This window comes from Lagenorhynchus albirostris, chromosome 6 (genome assembly GCF_949774975.1).
Source record: "Lagenorhynchus albirostris chromosome 6, mLagAlb1.1, whole genome shotgun sequence".
NCBI lineage: Eukaryota > Metazoa > Chordata > Mammalia > Artiodactyla > Delphinidae > Lagenorhynchus > Lagenorhynchus albirostris.
The window spans coordinates 37,733,228-37,751,939 of NC_083100.1; the positions used below are offsets into that span (position 1 = coordinate 37,733,228).

The following is an 18,712-nucleotide window of genomic DNA, read 5'->3' on the forward strand; positions in this document are numbered from 1 at the left end:
TAATAAGGCCCAAATCCATAAATACAGAAAACAATGAGTAAATAACAATGATGAAAACTTTATAACGTAAAAACATAAAAGCTTTAGAACTTTGCTTTTTGGTCTGTAGTTAACTAATTTATGATTCATAATCATCATTAATATTAAAGGTTATTTTTTACTACTAGGAGTACTATTACTATTTTGATACATAATAAAGACCTACCTTAAATGTTCATACTTCCATACACCTTCATCTTGGCCTTCAGGTGGTTCAAGAATTTTGTCAATATTGGAACAATCTGCTCTTATGTTCTGTTGAATATACTACAAACAAAGAAGTTCTTACAGTTAATTAAAATATACTACATGGTAAATCTTATGAGAGTTATTATTGTTTAATGGGTACAGAGTTTCAGCTGGGGAAGATGAAAAAGTTCTGGAGATGGAGGTGGTAATGGTTGCACAACAATGTGAATGTACTTAATGCCACAGAATCGTACACTTAAAAATGGCAAAAATGATAAATTTTATGTTATATATTTTTTACCACAATAAGAAAAAGCAGAGTAAACACCGAACAAGAAAATCCAAAGAAATCCATGCTCAGAGGTAATCAAACTGACAAAAACTAAAGATAAAGAAGCCAGTGGGGGTGAGTGTGTGTGTGTGTGTGTGTGTGTGTGTGTGTGTGTGTGTGTGTGTGTGTGTGTGTGTAAAGAATCCAGCGAAAAAAGAGACAAATGACCTATAGAAAAAGGATTCAAATGAGTGCAGCTTTCTCACCAGAAAACACAGATGACAGGAGGAAATGGCAGAACACGTTTAAAGTGCTGAAAGAAAAGAAATGTCAACCTCTGTATCTAGCAAAAATACCCTTCAGGAATGAAGATAAAGATATTTTCAGAGGAAAGAAAACTACGGAGGTTTACTGAGCTCTGCCCACCAGAGCAACAACCAACTCTACCCACCACCAGTACCCGCCATTAGGAAGCTTACATATATTTAAGTGATATACTTAAAGTGATGAAAGGGAAGCAACTACAACCAAGATTACTCTACCCAGCAAGGATCTCATTCAGATTCGATGGAGAAATGAAAAGCTTTACAGACAAGCAAAAGCTAAGAGAATTCAGCACCAACAAACCAGCTCTACAACAAATGCTAAAGGAACTTCTCTAAGTGGGAAATGCAAGAGAAGAAAAGGACCTACAAAAACAAACCCATAACAATTAAGAAAATGGTACAGGAACATACATATCGATAATTACCTTAAACGTGAATGGATTAAATGATCTAACCAAAACACACAGGCTCACTGAATGGATACAAAAAAAAGACCCATATATATGCTGTCTACAAGAGACTCACTTCAGACCTAGGGACACATACAGACTGAAAGTGAAGGGATGGAAAAAGATATTCCATGCAAATAGAAATCAAACAAAGCTGGAATAGCAATACTCATATCAGATAAAATAGACTTTAAAATAAAGAATGTTAAAAGAGACAAGGAACGACACTACATAATGATCAAGGGATCAACTTCAGAAGAAGATATAACAGTTATAAACATATATGCACCCAACATAGGAGCACCTCAATACATAATGCAACTGCTAACAGCTATAAAAGAGGAAATCGACAGTAACACAATAATAGTTGGGAACTTTAACACCTCACTTACACCAATGGACAGATCATGCAAACAGGAAATTAATATGGAAACACAAGCTTTAAGTGATACACCAGATTTAACTGATATTTATAGGACATTCCATCCAAAAACAGCAGATTACATTTTCTTCTCAAGTGCACACAGAACATTCTCCAGGACAGATCACATCTTGGGTCACAAATCAAGCCTCGGTAAATTTAAGAAAATTCAAATCATATCAAGCATCTTTTCCAACCACAACGCTATGAGATTAGAAATCAATTACAGGGAAAAAAACTTAAAAAATTCAATATATGGAGGCTAAACAATACGTTACTAAATAACCAAGAGATCACTGAACAAATCAAAGAGGAAATCAGAAAATACCTAGAGACAAATTACAACGAAAACACGACGATCCAAAACCTATGGGATGCAGTAAAAGCAGTTCTAAGAGGGAAGTTTATAGCAATACAAGCCTACCTCAAGAAACAAGAAACATCTCAAACAAACAATCTAACCTTACACCTAAAGGAACTAGAGAAAGAAGAACAAACAAAACCCAAAGTTAGTAGAAGGAAAGAAATCACAAAGATCAGAGTAGAAATAAATGAAATAGAAACAAAGGAAACAATAGCAAAGATCAATAAAACTAAAAACTGGTTCCTTGAGATGATAAACAAAATTGATAAACCTTTAGCAAGACTCATCAAGAATAAGAGGGAGAGGACTCAAATCAATAAAATTAGAAATGAAAAAGGACAAGTTACAACAGACACCACAGAAATACAAAGCATCCTAAGAGACTACTACAAGCAACTCTATGCCAATTAAATGGACAACCTGGAAGGAATGGACAAATTTTTAGAAAGGTATAACCTTCTAAGACTGAACCAGGAAGAAACAGAAAATATAAACAGACCAATCACAAGTAATGAAATTGAAACTGTGCTTAAAAATCTTCCAACAAACAAAAGTCCAGAACCAGATGGCTTCACAGGTGAACTCTATCAAACATTTAGAGAAGAGCTAACACCCATGCTTCTCAAACTCTTCCAAAAAATTGCAGAGGAAGGAAAACTCTCAAACTCATTCTATGAGGCCATCATTACCCTGATACCAAAACCAGACAAAGACACTACAAAAAAAGAAAATTACAGACCAATATCACTGATGAATATAGATGCAAAAATCCTCAACTAAATACTAGCAAACAGAATCCAACAACACTTAAAAAGGATCATACACCACGAGTGGGATTTATCCCAGGGATGCAAGGATTCTTCAGTATACGCAAATCAATTAGTATGATACACCATGAAGAATAAAAACCATATGATCATCTCAATAGTTGCAGAAAAAGCTTTTGACAAAATTCAACACCCATTTATGATAAAAACTCTCCAGAAAGTGGGCATAGAGGGAACATACCTCAACATAATAAAGGCCACATATGACAAACCCACAGCAAATGTCATTCTCAATGGTGAAAAACTGAAAGCATTTCCTCTACGATCGGGAACAAGACAAGGATGTCCACTCTTGCCACTATTATTCAACACAGTTTTTGAAGTCCAAGCCATGGCAATCAGAGAATTAAAAGAAATAAAAGGAATACAAGCTGGAAAAGAAGAAGTAAAACTGTCACTGTTTGCTGATCACATGATACTATACATAGAGAATCCTAAAGATGCCACCAGAAAACTACTAGAGCTAATCAATGAATTTGGTAAAGTTGCAGGATACAAAATTAATACACAGAAATCTCTTATATTCCTATATACTAACAATGAAATATCAGAAAGAGAAATTAAGGCAACAATCCCATTCATCATTGCAACAAAAAGAATACAATATGTAGGAATAAAACCTACATAAGGAGGTAAAAGAACTGTACTTAGAAAACTGTAAGACACTGATAAAAGAAATCAAAGATGACACAAACAGACAAAGAGATATACCATGTTCTTGGACTGGAAGAATCAATATTGTGAAAATGACTATACTACCCAAAGCAATCTACAGATTCAATGCAATCCCTATCAAATTACCAATGGAATTTTTTACACAGCTAGAACATAAAATCTTAAAATTTGTATAGAGACACAAAAGACCCCGAATAGCCAAAGTGGTCTTGAGAGAAAAAAACCGAGCTGGATGTATCAGTCTCCGTGACTTCAGACTATACTACAAAGCTACAGTAATCAAGACAATATGATACTGGCACAAAAACAGAAATATAGATCAATGGAACAGGATTGAAAGCCCAGAGATAAACCCATGCACCTATGGTCAACTAATCTATGACAAAGGAGGCAAGGATATACAATAGAGAAAAGACAGTCTCTTCAATAAGTGGTGCTGGGAAAACTGGACGGCTACATGTAAAAGAATGAAATTAGAACACTCCCTAACACCATACACAAAAATAAAATCAAAATGGATTAGAAACCTAAATGTAAGACCGGACACTATAAAACTCTTAGAGGAAAACATAGGAAGCACACTGACATATATCACAGCAAGATCTTTTTTTATCCACCTCCTAGAGTAATGGAAATAAAAACAAAAACAAATGAGACAAAAAAAAAAATGAGACCTAATGAAACTTAAAAGCTTTTGCAAAGCAAAGTATACTACAAACAAGACAAAAAAACAACCCTCAGAAGGGGGAAAAATATTTGCAAATATTTGAATCAATGGACAAAGGATTAATCTCCAAAATATATAAACAGCTCATGCAGCTCAACATTAAAAAAACAAACAACCCAATCAAAAAATGGGCAGAAGACCTAAATAGACATTTCTCCAAACAAGACATGCAGATGACCAAGAAGCACATGAAAAGCTGCTCAACATCACTAATCATTAGAGAAATACAAATCAAAGCTACAATGAGGTATCACCTCACACCAGTTAGAATGGGCACCATCAGAAAATCTACAAACAACAAATGCTGCAGAGGGTGTGGAGAAAAAAGAACCCTCTTGCACTGCTGGTGGGAATGTAAATTGATACAGCCACTATGGAGAACAGTATAGAGGTTCCTTAAAAAACTAAAAACAGAATTATCATATGATCCAGCAATCCCACTACTGGGCATATACCCAGAGAAAACCATAATTCAAAGACACATGCACCCCAATGTTCATTGCAGCACTATTTACAATAGCCAGGTCATGGAAGGAACCTAAATGCCCATCGACAGACAAATGGATAAAGAAGATATGGTACATATATACAATGGAATATTATGCAGCCATAAAAAGGAATGAAATTCGGTCATTTGTAGAGATGTGGATGGATCTAGAGACTGTCATACAGAGTGAAGTAAATCAGAAAGAGAAAAACAAATGTCGTATATTAACGCATATATGTGGAACCTAGAAAAATGGTACAGATGAACCAGTATGCAGGGCAGAATCAGAGACACAGATGTAGAGAACAAACGTATGGACGCCAAGGGGGGAAAGTGGCAGGGGGGTTCATTGTGGTGGGATGAATTGGGAGATTGGGATTGACATATAACACTAATATGTATAAAATAGATAACTAATAAGAATCTGCTGTACAAAAAAATAAATAAAATTAAATTAAAAAAAAAAAATTAAAGCTAAGGAGAATTCCTAGCCAGCAGACGGCTCTAAAAGAACTGCTAAAGGAAGTTCTTTAGTTAGAAGGAAAAAAAAAATAATAATACCAGAAAGAAACTTAGACTATCAGGAGCAACAGCAATTATATTAATATCTGGGTATAAATATATATTAGACCATTCTTCTCTTGATCTTTAAAATATGTTTGGCAGATGAAAGCAAAAAATATAATATTGTCTGGTGGGGTCTTCAATGTATGTAGATGTAATATAGATAACTAAAGCATAAAGGAGGAGAGTAAAATGGTCCAAATGATGACAGTATCTACATTTCAATTGAAGCAGTAAAATATTGACTCTAAATAGACTGAAGAGTTAAGCATGAACTTAGTAATCTCTAGAGCAATCATCAAAAAAATTATATGAGATACAATCAAAATTAGAATAAATTAAAAAAAATTAGAATAAATTAAAATAGAATACTAAAAATGCTCAAATAACCCTTAAAAAGGCAGAAAAAGGAAACAAAAAAAAGAGGAAACTAAAAACAAGTAATAAAATGGTAATTCTAAATCTAAACATATCTATCAATAACCATATTCACATTAAATGGCCTAAATATACCAGTTAAAAGACAAGGACTGTCAGAAAGAACAAAGAAATATGACCCAACTATACTGTTTATGAGAAACTTACTTCAAATATAATGATATAAGTAGGTTAAAAGTAAAAGGATAAATTTGATAATGACACTGTTTCCTGATAATAAAGGAACTGCATCAGAAAAAATAAAAAAGTAAAAGGATGGAAAAAAATATATACCATACAAACACGAATCAAAAGAAAGCTGCAAGGAATGAAAGGTAGTTCAACATTTAAAAAAAAAATTAACCAATGTAATACACTTCATTAATATACAGAGGAAAAAACACAAGCGTATCAATTAATGCAGAAGTCATCTGACAAAATCCAACACCCTTCACGACAAAAACAGAAAACTAGGTATATGAGAGAACTTCCTCAATATGATGAAGGGCATTTTGAAAAACCCACAGGTATGATGTTACTCATACTCAATGGTGAAAGACTGAAAGGTTTCCCTCTGAAATCAGAAATAAGGGGGCTTTCCTGGTGGCGCAGTGGTCAAGAGTCTGCCTGCCGATGCAGGGGACACAGGTTCGTGCTCCGGTCCGGGAAGATCCCACATGCCATGGAGCGGCTGGGCCCGTGAGCCATGGCCGCTGAGCCTGCGCGTCCGGAGCCTGTGCTCCACAACGGGAGAGGCCACAGCAGTGAGAGGCCCGCGTACCACAAAAAAAAAAAAAAAAAAAAAAAAAAAAATCAGAAATATGGGAATTCCCTGATGGCCCAATGGTTAGGACTCTGTGCTTTCACTGCCAACGGCCTGGGTTCAATCCTTGGTCGGGGAACTAAGATCCTGCAAGCCACACAGCATGGACCCCCACCAAAAAAAAATCATAAATGAGACAAGGATGCCTGTTTTCACCACTGCTATTCAATACTGTACTTAAATTCCAGCGAGAACAATTAGACAGTAAATAAATGAATAAAAGGCACAGATGACATGATCCTATATAGAGAAATCCCAAAGAATCCACAGGAAAGCTCATAAAGCAAAGAAATGAATTCAGTGAAGTAGTAGGATACAAGATCAAAATACAAAAATCAGTTGTGTTTCTATACACCTTCAATGAACAATTCAAAAAGAAAATTAAGAAAGGAACTCCTGGGCTTCCCTGGTGGCGCAGTGGTTGAGAATCTGCCTGCCAATGCAGGGGACACGGGTTCGAGCCCTGGTCTGGGAAGATCCCACATGCCACGGAGCAACTGTGCCCGTGAGCCACAACTACTGAGCCTGCGCGTCTGGAGCCTGTGCTCCGCAACAAGAGAGGCCGCAATAGTGAGAGGCCCGCGCACCGCGATGAAGAGTGGCCCCCGCTTGCCACAACTAGAGAAAGCCCTCGCACAGAAACGAAGACCCAACACAGCCAGAAAAATAAATAAATAAACAAATGTGGGGTTTAAAAAAAAAAAAAAGAAAAGAATTTTAAAAAATTAATCAAAAAAAAAAAGAAAGGAATTCCTATATATTGATATATCTACATCTAAATATAACTAAACCACCTTGCTGTACACCTGAAACATTGCAAATCAACTCTACTTCAATAAAAAATGATAATAAAAATTAGAAAAAAAAAGAAAGCAACTCCATCTACAACAGTATCTGAAAGAATAAAATACCTAGGAATAAGTTTAAATCAGGAGATTAAATACTTGCATACTTAAAACTTCAAAACTTGCATAACCTAAAGCAATCTACAGATTCTGTGCAATCTCTATCAAAATTCCAACAGTCTTTTTTGTAGAAATGGAAAAGCTGATTCTCACATTTATATGTAATTGCAACGGGCACCAAATAGCCAAAATAATCTTGAAAAGAAAACACAAGTTGGGGGCTTCCCTGGTGACGCAGTGGTTGAGAATTGGCCTGCCAATGCAGGGGACAAGGGTTCAATCCCTGGTCCGGGAAGATCCCAAATGCCGTGGAGCAACTAAGCGCATGCGCCACATCTACTGAGCCTGCACTCTAGAACCAGGAGCCACAACTACCGAAGCCTGCGCACCTAGAGCCCGTGCTCTGCAAGAAGAGAAGCCACTGCAATGAGAAGACTGTGCACTGCAAGGAAGAGTAGCCCCCGCTCACCGCATCTAGAGAAAGCCCAAGCGCAACAACAAAGACCCAATGCAGCCAAAAATAAATAAATTTAAAAGAAAAAAGAAGAAAACATAAGTTGGAGGATACAGACCTACCAATTTCAAGACTTACTACAAAGCTATAGTAGTCGAAATAGTGTGGTACTGGGAATTCGTTGGTGGTTCAGTGGTTAGGACTCTGAGCTTCCACTGCAGGGGGCACGGGTTCAATTCCTGGTTTGGGGAACTAAGATTCCCCCACGCTGTGTGGCCAAACAACAACAACAAAACAGTGTGGTACTGACATAAGGATACACATATAAACCAATGGAACTGAATAGAGGAACTAGAAATAAACCCTCACATATACAGTCCAATGATTTTTGACAAGGGTACCAAAACCATTCAATGTGGAAAGGTTAGTCATTTTAACCATTTTTAAGTGTACGGTTCTGTGGCTTACTTGCATTCACAATGTTGTGCAACCAAAGAAAAGCCCTGGACCTGACGGCTTCACTGGTGAATTTTACTAAATATTTAAAGAACTAACATCAATCCTTCTCAAACTCTTCCAAAAAATTGAAGAGAAGGGAATACTTCCTAACTCCACTACAGCAGCATTCCTAATACGAAAGCCAGACAAAGATACTCTAAGAAAACTAGAAACCAATATCCCTTATGAACACTGATGCAAAAATCCTAGCAAACCAAATTCGGCAGCAAATTAAAATTATACACCATGACCAAATGGGATTTATTCCTAGAATGCAAGGATGGTTCAACATACAAAAATTGATCAATATAATATACCATGTTAACAGAATGAAGGGAAAAAAAATACACAATTATCTCAATTGGTACAGAAAAAGCATTTGACAAAATTCAACACCTTTTTATGATAAAAACACTCAAAATTAACTCAACATAATAAAGGCCAAATATGAAAAACCTACAGCAAACATCATACTCAACATGGAAGACTGAAAGCTTTCTGCTAAGATCAGGCACAAGATAAGGATGCCTGCTGTTGCCATGTCTATTCAAAATACTACTGCAAATTCCAGCCAGAGCAATTAGGCAAGAAAAAGAAATAAAAGGCATCCAGACTGGAAAAGAAGTAAATTTAGTTGTTTGCACATGAAAAAATCTCATATGTAGAAAACCCAAAAGATTACACAAAAAAATTGTTAGGACTAATAAACAAATTCAACGAAGTATCAGGACAAAACTCTACTTTTAAAGGGAAAAATATGTGCACATTTTTCCTCTTAATTTTTGCCAATTTCCAGGCATAGAGCTCCAGGTTTATATTTCTGTATCCTCCACAAGGCCTATCTCTTTGCTAGCCCATTAAATATTTGCTGATTGAACAATACATTCTTTTTTAAAATAAATTTATTTATTTATTTATGGCTGTGTTGGGTCTTCATTGCTGTGCACGGGCTTCCTCTAGTTGCAGTGAATGGGGGCTACTCTTTGATGCAGTGCGCAGGCTTCTCATTGCAGTGGCTTCTTGTGTTGTGGGGCACTGGCTCTAGGCATGTGGACTTCAGTAGTTGTGGCTTGCGGGCTGTACAGTGCAGGCTCAGTAGTTGTGGCGCACAGGCTTAGTTGCTCTGCGGCATGTGGGATCTTCCCAGACCAGGACTTGAACCCTTGTCCCCTGCATTGGCAGGCAGATTCTTAACCACTGTGCCACCAGGGAAGCCCTAATATGCCATCTTAAAATGAGGTTTGATAAAAGTTTCAAACAGGTATCCCATTAATTCCATGGATTCTGGTTTGTGCTAAAAGTTACAGGAATATTTAACTATGCCAAAAGAAATAAAATGCTTAGGTTATTAGAGTTGCAAAAGTAGCTATTGTTATTACCTGCTGAACAGCTAGTGTACTGTCCATTTCATCAAAGGATTCATCAGGCCAATTATAGAAATCCTATAAAAAAAATTTCATGATTAAAGCACGTACAAAGTTACAAAGAAGATGCAATACTATTATTATTAACTTCAATTCTTAATAAAGATCCGAAGTTATACCAGAGAAGAAAAGCCCTCATATGGTAAACAATGTGATTATTAGTGAATAAGTTAAAGGAATTTTATTCAATGTTTTAAATGAACACCAAGATTTTATTTAATTGAACTATAAGCTATACTTTTTTCAGTCACAAATCCCTCAAATATGGCTCCCATAAACCTCTCATGTATTATTTAATTGATAAGCCTATCACTTTTTTGTTTGATAGTTAAATATTTTTCTAAATGTTATACTGAAAAAAAACAATCTCCAGGCAGTAAAAAACTGAATCAGTTTTTACCCAAAGAGAATAGCTAGAGTTAGTAGTAGTTACTACTCCATAAATATTATTTAAGACAGACATTATAAATTATAATTCCAATTCCAAATGGTGTTTTAAATTTCTAAATCAAAATATGAGCTCCATCAAAAAGCAGTCATCTAAACAGAACAACCTTCTCTTAAGGGGAATATTTCTGTGGATCACTTTGCACTGGTTCTGAATTTCTCTATAGATAGTTCAGTTCATAGACGTTCCCCTAAGTGGTTAAGAACCTTTCCATGTGACTGCTGAAATATATCCCTTGTAGGTGCGCATTGTCCAACGCATTGTAGGTACTCAATAAATGTCTGAGAAAAGGTAGTAGTAAACCAACAATCCATAACCCTGTATCGATCAACATGGATTAAGTCTCCAAAGGCCATGAGCAAAAATTGGAGCAAGCTGCAGAATACAGTGCATGATACCACATGAATAAATGTTTAAGAAAGTGCAAAACATACTTATGAATATAATGCATATATAATAAAAGTATAAAGGAAAAAAAAGGAATGATAATCACCATTACTGGCTGGGAGTGGGCAGAAGACAGAATATCACAATACAGAGGGATTTAACTATATTAGTAATGTCCTAGTTCTTAGAGTAGGTGATGGGTATGGTACACCTTTTTAAGTGTCTTAAGCATTTCATATCTTTTTTTAAATAGTTGCCTTATCTGAATGAAAATGAACTTTATTTTAAAATGTCAAGAAATAAAAACAACTTTCTGGAAATTGTTCTAGGATGTCTTTTCCTAGACATCATCTACATATCACCAGAAAGTAGTTTTTAAATTCTTCCTTTCTGATTTGTAGTGAAAACTGTTTCTATCAATACGTTTTGCCTATTCTTTCGTTTAAAAAAAAAGAAAAGATAGTTTGTAGACTATTTTGTTTTTAAAATATTAGAAAACACATATAGTGGTACACAGAAAAGATGTAAAAAAGTTAATTGGAAATTAAATGCTTTGCCTCATTATAACTGTGATATACTTTAAACACTTAAAAGAGGAGCCAAGGGACTTCCCTGGTGGCACACTGGTTAAGACTCCACGCTCCCAGTGCAGGGGGCCTGGGTTCAATCCCTGGTCAGGGAACTAGATCCCACATGCATGCCGTAACTAAGAATTCACATGCCACAACTAAGAAGCCAGCGAGCCGCAACTAAGGAGCTTGCCTGCCACAACTAACACCTGGCACAACCAAATAAATAAATAAATATTCTAAAAAAACCCCAAAAAACAGGAGACAAAAATCCAGCCTAATGAACATTCTCATCTAATTCAGTTAAACGTTTACTGAAAACCAACTTTGTGCTTATAACCCAATCTAACCAATTAAAAAAAAAAAAGGAGGAAGATACTCTACCTACTCTATTATAGTTCTAAATAAGTCATTTTAGAATAGACCCCTTTCACTGAAGGAAATCAGTGTGATAGACAAGGGATATGACAGAATGCTGCTTAAATAGTCCTTTTTTTAAAAAATCTTAACCTTTTCTAATACATTTTATTTAACAACCTTGATCTATGACCATCTGGAAAAAAGCAAAGGAGTTTTCTTATAGGTGACTTACTCATAACAACACAGCAAACAGGTGTGTTACAATATTGAGTTAAAATCTATGATTCTCTAACCTTTCAAAATTAAGAACTTTCGAATAAGTAAAAATGGATGATTCTCAGAATGTGAGTACAAAAGTCCATTTCTGAATTTAAAAACATAAAAGTTGATCACTTAAAAGAATCAGAAATAATGCTGCCACAGAAAAAGAATTAAAGGTATCTAAGAAAAGATCATTTATAAAGAAAGAAAGTTTAGAAACAGTAAAAGCATAAATAATATATAAATTCCATGTAGTATGACCACAAAATTGCCAGTAGAACTGACACATGTGACTTTATAAAAAAAGCCTTCCCAACTAAACTCTAAAATTCAGTACTAGAAGCAACTTGTTAAAAAGAAAAGGTCACTAATGAACTAAGAATCGAATCTGGAGACTGGGCAACCTTGAGCAAATGCAGTCTAATCTCTGGGCTTCAGTTTCCTTTTCCGTAACATGCATCTAGGAAGCTGTCTGGATCTAAAAGTTCCCTTTGAAAGAACTCCCTTTCCAAAATTCTGTGCAAGATATTAAAATGTATTCTCTAGCATACTGTCATAGCTCTACGGTTGTTTCTGGTTTCCTCCCCCTCCGTCTCTTTTTCTTTAAAATTACATTTTTAACACATCTCTTCCGATTTTGGAGTCTGTACTCAATCGCAAGGCATTTTACCTGGCAGATTAATCAGATGAGGTCTACTTGATTTTTTTAAGAATGTGAAGCATCCCGTCTTTGCCAAATCGCAAGAATCAATACTGAAATAAGCACCAATTCACCCCAAGTACTACCCTACTAAAAGGTGATAAAATTATAACAAGTTCATTCCCTATGCTTCACATATAGTAACAAGGAAATTCACAAGGAATGGCATCTAACAAGTCCCAGCATGATGATGAAAACTTGCTGGACCAGAGAACAGCTACGGAAAGAAGTGGTCAATGGCAAACAGCAGGAGGAGGAGGATAAAGTAAATTATCGACTCCCGGATCCGGCTAGACAAGCTGGATGGCAGAAGTCGGGCACGTCACAGGCCAGGTAGGAAATGGAAACCAGGACGAGGTAGGCTGTTGTTTACCCCTCCCACCCTGGCAGCCCCGACCCTCACGGAACCCCGGGGGTCTCCACCCGGCCGACCGCGCCCCTCCCCGAAGCTGGTCACTGGGGATCAGGGGAGAAGCGAGGACAAGCAGTCACTGCTGACAGGCTCCCAGTCCTGAGCCTCGGCGGCCCCCACGCGCCCCTCACGCCCACCGTCCAATCGGAGCTCCGCAGGCCTCGCGGGCCGCCGCCGCCTCAGCCAAACCGAGGGGCTGAGGCTCCGGAAGAGCAGGCCGGGCACCAGTGCCCCTGCCCGCCCGCCTGTCGCCGCGGCCCAACCTCCTCGCAGAAGCATCCACCTTCCAGGTGCGGCGCAGCTCGACATCAAAAGTCCCCTCTCCCCTCCACCAGAGGTACAGAGATAGTACCTGGGCCTTGGTGCCCGGCCTGTTCCGCCTCAGCACTGCCGTCCCCTCCGCCATGACCATAGTGCCAGAGTCTGGGCGGCTGGAGTCGGTACCCGGATGTAGGGGACGGCTGCCTGCTCGGGGGGCGGGGCGGAGCGGCGCTCTAGGTCCGGGAGAGGGGGAGGGGCGACGGCTGACGGCACAGCCGCAGCCTGCGCGGGGCAGGTTGGGAGGAACCCGAGGAGGCCGGGAAAGGACCGGCGGGCGGAGGGAGGGGCACTGGAGAAGAAATATCCGACGACTCAATGGCGGCAATGTGGCGGGAGGGAAAGACCACGCCGCGGAGGCCGGGAGTGGCTGCGAGGGAGTTCGCAGGCCGACGCAGAGAGCCGCTGCGGGAATGCGCAAGTTCGGCGTAACGCGTTGGTGCATCTTCTTGGGCTTAACTTTAACGTTGGTTAACGTTGGAAAGACAGAGTTTGCACGATGGCGACCGTTTCAGTAAACTCTTGTGCAAGCAAATACCTAGAGAAGCGTAATTCTGTCCCGAAATCTGCCTAGGCGTGCAAAGTGGGAAACAGGCCAGCAGTCTGGGAGAATTCCACAGACCCGGCATGAAATCGACCCAATTTCAAATCAGACTCGGGCTTAAGAGTGTGAAATGATATTTCCGCTATCCACTAACTTCAAAACCAAGGGCTTTTCAGTATCAAGTTTGTTTGTGTTGATAAGAGACCCAGATGCCAATTATCTGAGATAGAGTGGACATCTGGTATTGTGTGTCAAGCAAACAAAATTAGCTTGTAAATTTTGCAAGTCAGAAGCAGGAGGAGAAAATGAATGCCCCTTGATAGACAGTGGGAGTTGTGCATCTTACAGGATTTCAGATTTTCTTTGTTGCAAGTTTTAAGTGTTCTCTTAAGTCATGAAATCACAGTAGCATTGGCAAACTTTTGTTTCTGCTTGGAAACCTTAAATCTTTGATTTGGGATGAGGGAGGCTATAGGTTACCAGATGCGAAGATAGTTAAAAGAGTAAACAGTGTATATACAGTAGGGTGATTTCCAAGAGAGGAAAACATCAGGTATCCCATCAAGTACACATAAAGGTGTATTGAGAATGCTGAGAGATGTAGCAGAGGCTCCAAAGATGGAAGGGAGGAGTGGAGGACAGGTTGGTTAAAATGAGTGAGTGCAAAGCTGAATAACTCATGACTTGGAATTTTGTTCAAAAGCATTTAACAACGGGAAGTCTGTTTGCCTTTGAGTAAGATTCTTTCTATCGGGAAGATGTAGAGACTGGTAACTTTTTTTTTTTTTTTTTGGCCTGCGTTTGGTCTTCATTGCTGTGCGCGGGCTTTCTCTAGTTGCAGCGAGCAGAGGCTACTCTTTGTTGTGGTGCGCTGGCTTCTCATTGCAGTGGCTTTTCTTGTTGCGGAGCACAGGCTCTGGGTGCGCGGGCTTCAGTAGTTGTGGCACCCGGGCTCAGTATTTGTGGCTCGCAGGCTCTAGAGCGCAGGCTCAGTAGTTGTGGTGCACGGGCTTAGTTGCTCCGCGGCATGTGGGATCTTCCCGGACCAGGGCTTGAACCCGTGTCCCCAGCATTGGCAGGAGGATTCTTTTTTTGTTTGTTTTGCGGTACGCGGGCCTCTCCCTGCTGCGGCCTCTCCCACTGCGGAGCACAGGCTCCGGACGCGCAGGCTCAGTGGCCATGGCTCACGGGCCCAGCCGCACCGCGGCACATGAGATCCTCGCGGACCGGGGCACGAACCAGTGCCCCCCTGCATCGGCAGGCGGACTCTCAACCACTGCGCCACCAGGGAAGCTCAGGAGGATTCTTAACCACTGCGCCACCAGGGAAGCCCCAAGACTGGTAACTTTTCAAGAGCAAGGACAATTCCATCACTACCTCATAGACAGCAAAAAATTTATTCATTCAACGAGTATTTATTAAGCCCCAGTACGTGTTTGGCACTGAGGTAAAAGTATGAAAAGGCGGCATCCTTAACCATAAGTTGCCTAGAGTCTAGCAATGGAGACAGCCGTGCAAATCACCAATTCTCTTACTAAATATAGTGAGGATCTAAGGCAAGCAGCACCTAAATACTGCCTCCCTAAGAGAGATAAGGGTAGGTCTGTAGAGAGCAGAGTCTTAGGTCTGGACAACCTCGCCTCATTTACTCCAAGGATTCAGTTAACATTTCCCAGATTGTGTGGTAGTCCCCGAGCTGTAAATATCAGTTACCTATAGTTGAAGGGGCTCATCTTAATGTTCTCTTAAATCCAGATTTAATAATACTTAAGTAATACTGTTTCAGCCCATCTGAAAAGAACAAAAGAAAAAGTGAATAAGTAGATGTTAAATTAAGGAACAAAATACGTATTCATCTCTTTGAAAAGTCTAATCAAGTTACATTGTGATGTCAATTCTGGCCTTGTTCACAGGAAGAACCTTTTTCTTTAAGGCTGAAATGTTTCTAGCTCATAACCTTCACATTTTAATTCCTCTATCAGTCTGCAGATTATGACCTCCAAGCAAAAAGTTTTATAACCATGATTAATTTAGGGGATGGGGGAAGAAGAAGAAGAAAAAAAAGCATGATCAGTACCATAACAGTTACATGTAATAATGGGTTACTTGAATATTTTGGTTAAAGAAGGAGTAGTCTTTTTAAAGGCAATATGGACAAATGAAAATAACTTTAGACTGAGATTCAAGAAATCTAAATTCTCTTGCTTGTTGACTGTAAGACTTTGAAAAATATCAAATAAAAGGGTTGGGTTTTTTCTTTTTTTTTTTTTTTTTTTTGGTAATGAAACTAGTGCACAGCAGTTCTTTCCTTCTGCCTCATAGAGTATGAAAGTATAAAAGTAAATACTCCTGGAAGTCTCTTAAAGTTTTAGAAGAAAATATTTTGTAAATCCAAAGAATCATAAGTAATTTCAAAACCATCTATCCAATACGAAATTCTCTTTGGGGAGTTTTAAAATCCAAGTAAAATAGTGAGTGCCCATTGTGTGTAAGGCACTGAGCAAGTGCTAAGAAACATGAATAAGATGTATAATCTATCCTCAAAAAGCTTAAAAATGAATGGGAAAGGAGGATATGTAAATTACTATACTACAAAGCAATATGTCTTAAGTGTTAAGCAGCCCCTGATGGTTGCCTACTTGCTATCCGTACCCGTTCACTCATGTTCTTTGCAAACAGACTTTGATCTTGCTCAGTATCCATCTCTCCGAATTTGAGCAGAGAAAGGTAAACCCATCTCTAGCTGCGGGATAAATCCTCATTGGACTAAGCCAATGTTTAGTTAAAGGGTGAGCATGTGACTCCCTTTTAGCCTGAAGAGATATGAAAAGATATCTGATGGAGCATTTTAGGGAAGGGTTTTCTTAATCTTGACGAGATAATAAAAGAGATGGTCCCTTTTTTCTGCCAGTGAACCTTGTTAAGTCTGAGGCTGCATCAACCGTCTTGGCTTGAAGGAAGCCTGCCTAAGAGCAAAGCTGATGCAGTGAATGATGCATGAAGTAGTTGAAATGTGCTATAAAGTAACATTTATCTGTGGAGTTGCAGGAGATTTCATTGTGGGCCAAGTAAAGGTGAAGCAGCAGTGAAGTATGGAGATGTATGTTCATAGCTGAACAAATTAGTTGTATATGTAGCTTTATACATTTTCAATGTATTATTTGAAAATTAATTTCTCTATAAAAATCATTATAGACAAAATTTTTTTAATTTATAAAGTTAAAACTTAGACAACATTGACTACAAATGAGTGATAGACTGAACTCCCACTGCACTTCATTTTTCTCTCTAGAATATTTGACCAATTAGTGATTGTGGTAGCCAGATGCCAAGATGGCCCCCAGTGATTATTATCTCTTGGTATTTACACCTTTGTGTGGTTCTCTCTCACACCGAATAGGGCTGACCTGTTTAACCAATAGATTCTGTGAAAATGATGTTGTGTGACTCCTGATGTTAGGTGATAAAAGACATTGTGCCTTGCTCTCTTAGCTCACCTGCCCTGGGTGAGAAAGCTGTCATGTGTGAGGACCCTCAAGTAGCCTATGAGGGATCTGCATGGTGTGGAACTGAAGCTCCCACCAAAAGCAAGCATCGACTTGCCAGTATAAGTGACCATCTTGGAAGTATAACTTCCAGCTCCAGTCAAACCTTTGGATGATGGCAGCCTCATGAAAGACCCCAAACTAGGACCACCCAAATAAGCTGCTTCCAAATTTCTGACATACAGATACTGTGTGAGATGTTCATTGTTGTTTTAAGCCACTAAGTTTGGGGTGATTTGTTATGCAGCAATAGATATCTAATACAGTAGTTCCTGAATTTTCAGGAAGATGTGATCAGAAGAGACAAGTCACAACAGACTGTTATCATTTCCTCTTTTTAACAGGGGAACTCATGTCTTTTATGAAGTTAACGGCATTTTCTACCTTTATTTTCTTTTTTTTTTCTTAATACTTACTTATGCATTTATTTGGCTGCGCTGGGTCTTAGTTGCTGTGTGCAGGATCTTTAGTTGCAGCATGCGAACTCTTAGTTGTGGCATGTGGGATCTAGTTCCCTGACCAGGGATCGAACCTGGACCCCTGCATTGGTAGCACGGAGTCTTAGCCACTGGACCACCAGGGAAGTCCCTACCTTTATTTTCTAGATGACAGCAATCTCTATCTAAAATTATGCTATTACTTTAGTTGTTTACTTCTGCCTCCCCCATTTTATTCATCCCTGTATCTCCAGTGCCTAAGACAGTGCCTGACACATGTTCAAAAAACAATGAATTACTTAAAAATACTATAATAAACTGACCTTTTGAAATGACAAGCCAGATAAGTGAGAACCCATTGATGTTTTTTCCAAGTCAAGTCTGTAGGCTAAATGAGACTGAAAGAGCATTTTGTAAGAGTTTGGCTAAATTTTAACATGTCTTAAAGAACTAGGCTTAATCTGTAAGAAGAAAGAGGGTTTGGATCCATTCCTTATCTCTTATAACAGGAAAATCTCCATAGAAGCCAAGATTGAAAAAAAAAACCACCCATAAACTATAAAACCAAAAACTATAAAAATACCTAAAGAAACCAATGGAAGAAACTTATATCGGAGAAGACTTTTCAGAGTTTGAAATAATAACCAGAAGCTATAATGGAAAACATTTATTCAACTATACCAAAATGACTTCCTGCAAATTCAAAGCATAAACAAAATCAAAGCCAAATTGATAAACTGGAGGAAAAAAAATTTGTCACAAAGAAACAATTCCCCTGATAGATAAAGATATCAAATCATAAAAGGCCAGTCACCCAGCAGAAAAATGAGCAGACGATATTAACCGTCAATAGGGACTGTCAGTTAACAGT

General features: G+C 38.5%; 1 protein-coding gene and 1 non-coding gene across 3 annotated transcripts in view; both read right to left on the reverse strand.

Moving 5' to 3' along the window:
* Window positions 1-18,712, reverse strand: part of HSPE1 (heat shock protein family E (Hsp10) member 1) — a 40,152-nt gene that overhangs the window by 12,832 nt on the left and 8,608 nt on the right. The window contains exons 1-3 of one of the 2 annotated variants that reach the window (XM_060152386.1): window positions 13,350-13,473; window positions 9,816-9,878; window positions 206-306 (exon numbers count right to left, since the gene is read on the reverse strand). In XM_060152386.1, coding sequence (XP_060008369.1) covers window positions 206-306; window positions 9,816-9,878; window positions 13,350-13,409 — 224 coding nt within the window. In that variant the 5' untranslated portion in view covers window positions 13,410-13,473. Of the gene's footprint in view, window positions 1-205; window positions 307-9,815; window positions 9,879-13,349; window positions 13,474-18,712 lie in introns of those variants that run through there. The other variant, XM_060152388.1, reaches the window with a different exon arrangement.
* TRNAG-ACC (transfer RNA glycine (anticodon ACC)) lies at window positions 17,916-17,987 on the reverse strand. Its single transcript has one exon. It is a non-coding gene; the product is annotated as a tRNA-Gly (tRNA).